At 47.2% G+C, this 3,368-nt stretch overlaps 1 protein-coding gene across 1 annotated transcript; it reads right to left on the bottom strand.

The window, feature by feature from the left end:
- Window positions 1-1,143: 1,143 nt before the first annotated feature.
- CHC_T00003582001 (hypothetical protein) lies at window positions 1,144-2,784 on the bottom strand. Its single transcript, XM_005714917.1, has 2 exons — window positions 1,435-2,784; window positions 1,144-1,395 (listed from the first exon to the last, which is right to left on the bottom strand). Exons 1-2 carry the CDS (start codon window positions 2,782-2,784, stop codon window positions 1,144-1,146), a joined length of 1,602 nt encoding a protein of 533 aa, XP_005714974.1.
- Window positions 2,785-3,368: the final 584 nt, after the last annotated feature.

Below are 3,368 nucleotides of genomic sequence, written 5' to 3'. Positions count from 1 at the left end.
GTTGGCCACTAGGGACTTTCTTCCTCCCGACTAGCGGAAGGCTCACCCACAGCTCACACAACGACTGCCACGACAAAGCAAAAAACTGAGAACTGACGGACCACTGAGGATTTGGCAGTGCGTTGGCCACTAGGGACTTTCTTCCTCCCGACAAGCGGAAGGCTCACCCACAGCTCACACAACGACTGCCACGACAAAGCTGCAAGACCACAAAGTTGATTTCCAAAAACTGGGAACTGACGGACCACCAAACTGAAAAATCGGCTGAAACGGTGCTCAAAACGACGGCGAAAACTGAGAAAACTGAAAAACCAAACTCGAAAGCGGAGACTGAAACTGATACCTTCTTCTTCTGCTTGACGAGCTGAACAAACTGATACTTGAACGACGGCGAAACTCGAACTTGAACCAAAACGAAGACGACGATCAGCGTTGAACTGGGCCCATAACCTATAGCAAGGTCAGCGGGGCAGAGGGAAGAAGGATGGTTGAAGGTTGCTGGTGGTTGAAGGGAAAAGAAGTTGATGCCATTTTACTCTTGGTCGCCAACTATTGGCGCTACTTATACTCTTCGAACTACATACAATACGAGCCATTAGGGCTGGTCACGTGACTCTCCTTCTTGCACTGGTTGATAATCAAGTGACTCTCCCTGTTGCACTCTCGGTTGATAATCAAGTGACTCTCCTACTTCCACTCTCGGTTGATAATCAAATGACTCTCCTTCTTGCACTCTCGGTTGATAATCAAGTGACTCTCCTACTTCCACTCTCCGTTGATAATCAAATGACTCTCCTTCTTGCACTCTCTCTTGCTAATAATTTGGGACCGTTTGAGAGTCAATAATATCTGAATGTACTGTACTGTAGATTACAGATTTTACACTACGATTAATAACCACTGTGGCACATACGTCATACGTATCACACACGTGTCAAATCGAGAAAAATGAAACATGTTCAGAATGTACTGTAGAGTGCCACGAGGTACATAGCTTACACGTGTCAACACCAAAATTGAAACATGCTCGGAAATGATAGGAAAGTGCAACCGTGTACAAATATGACACGTGTCCACCTTGAACACCAAACATCCTGAGAATGCTCTTGCAAGCATTTTAGGTTTCGTCGACATACACGTGTATTATCTGTCAGGCTTGGAGCTTAGCATGTGGTCGAAGATTTCCAACACAACTACCAAGTTCGAGTGATCATCTACAAATGTAATGAAGTATCTCGAACCACCAATGGACTGTACTTCGAGCGGACCGCAAACGTCAGAATGTACCAAGTCAAGACAGTTCTGTGCTCGAGACGATGATCGCTGTTTCGGGATTACTGATCGCGTTGCTTTGCCGAACACACACGCAGGACAAAGGAGAGAGTGATTGTCAGACTTTCGATTCATTGCTCTGATCACATCGCTTTGACGAACATTGATGCCACTTACCACATTATTGTGAATCATTGATGCGATTCCTTGTACGTTAACATGGGCCATTCGTTCATGTAGCGTCTGCAAGGTAACTACATGAGCAGAGAAAGTTTCATTCATGACATCAAGTATGAATAAATCCCCAACTTGACTAGCTGTGGCAACTACAGTTGGTCCTGCAGTAACGATGCATTTGTCTTTTTCAAATGACACTTGCAAGCCCTTTGAAACGATTTGGCTAACAGACAGAAGCGAGTATCCGAAATCAGGGACATGCAAAACGTTGGACAATTTGCAAGGATGTGGACTACCATTGACGTTCAACATGAATTCTACCTCACCACGACCAGCGACATTGGCTCTAGCCTTCGTGCCCATCTCGACTGATCCAGATTGCATCTCTTCATAAGTAACGAACAAAGAGCGATCAAATGTAATGTGGGCACTGCAACCGGAATCCACAAGCCATGACCCTGCGTTCACTGCCTTCTTTTCGGGAGAAGAAGTCGAAAGCAGGCATGTAAAGTCGCTTTCAGCAAAGGCAGCAGTAGAAGTTTCATCTCGAGATACGAATGCACTTGGCTTCATGCCGGGGTTGCGGGACCGGAACCCGTCTGGCGGTGCTGGTCGGCGCCCATTGACATCCTTGCCCCAGCAACGTGCTGTGGTGTGTCCATGTCGATTACAGTTCGTACATCTCATATCACGTCGAATAGGCATGCGATTGACAAGTGCAGGTGCGTGGGGTGAAGTAGTAGAAGCGGTCTTCATGCTCTCTCGTTGTTCCTCTTGCAGCAGACGACTCTTCACAAAATCGAGTCCAAACACTTTATCCTCATTGCCAAGTGCGTCAAGTGCAACAATCAAGTTATCGAATCGTGGAGGCAAGCCATTCAACACAGCCATTGCAATTTCTTTATCGTCAATCTCAACACTCATTGACTGCAATCTGGCAGCAAGTTGCTTCACACGATTGATGAACACGAGCACTTTCTCGGATGGGAGCATGGAAACAGTGTAAAAGTCGCGACGGGCGGAAAGTTTGTTGAGCAAAGTGTGACGCTCAAACACATTCAGAATCGCCTCCCATGTCTCTTTTGCACTGCTACACCCTCGCACATGTTGCAAGTAGTCATCAGAAAGCGTGAGTCCGATGACTGCCTTTGCTTTCGCATCACCACGAATCCACTTCCTGCGATCATCTGAGGTCGCATTTTCCGAAATATCATCAAAAACGTATTGATCGACATCTCGGAGAGCAAGCAGTAGCTCGATTTTCTGCTTCCAGATGTAAAAGTTAGATGCGGTCAGCTTCTCGATTCTGACCGATCCAGAGCTTTGGTCATCCATTTCGCCGAATGGATGTACCCTTCGAGTATACAAGGTCTTCCGTCCCGGGATCCCAAGCCGTTAACCGATAGTCAACACAATGGCAAGCCCACCCGTATAGGAAGTTTGTAGCGATTACTCGGAAACGTTCTTGGTGCTTATTCCCGGCGGAGTGGAACAAGCGTATTCTTCTTAAAAATGCCTTAGGGCGCTACCCCTATATGTCGGCCAGTGCGGGTCTTTCGACTGTGAACTAAATCAAACGTGCCACGAGTAAGCACAACAACTTTGCCTGTAGACGAACCAGGACTTTTGGTTACTACCGCGAACGGTCCCTGCAACCTAAATCGGCTTGTCCAAACTTGATACGGTACTGCCTCAGAGGGTCTCCCACAACACAAGAATGAAACTGCCTTCGTCGTACTCGTGTGATTTGTTCACAATCACTCCTTGGGTCACCCTCTTCCGTGCGAACTTAATCAAGGTACGCGACCTTATACACGTATAGTGAGAGGTTCAGTGTTTAGGCACGTATTCTCTTCACCCAGGGGACCGAAGTCGTACCTATAGGGCTAATACCGAGAGCGTTACCCACACCGCCGACG

Source organism: Chondrus crispus, genomic scaffold (genome assembly GCF_000350225.1).
Source record: "Chondrus crispus Stackhouse genomic scaffold, scaffold_198, whole genome shotgun sequence".
NCBI classification, from domain to species: domain Eukaryota; phylum Rhodophyta; class Florideophyceae; order Gigartinales; family Gigartinaceae; genus Chondrus; species Chondrus crispus.
This window is presented reverse-complemented; position numbering and strand designations above follow the sequence as displayed.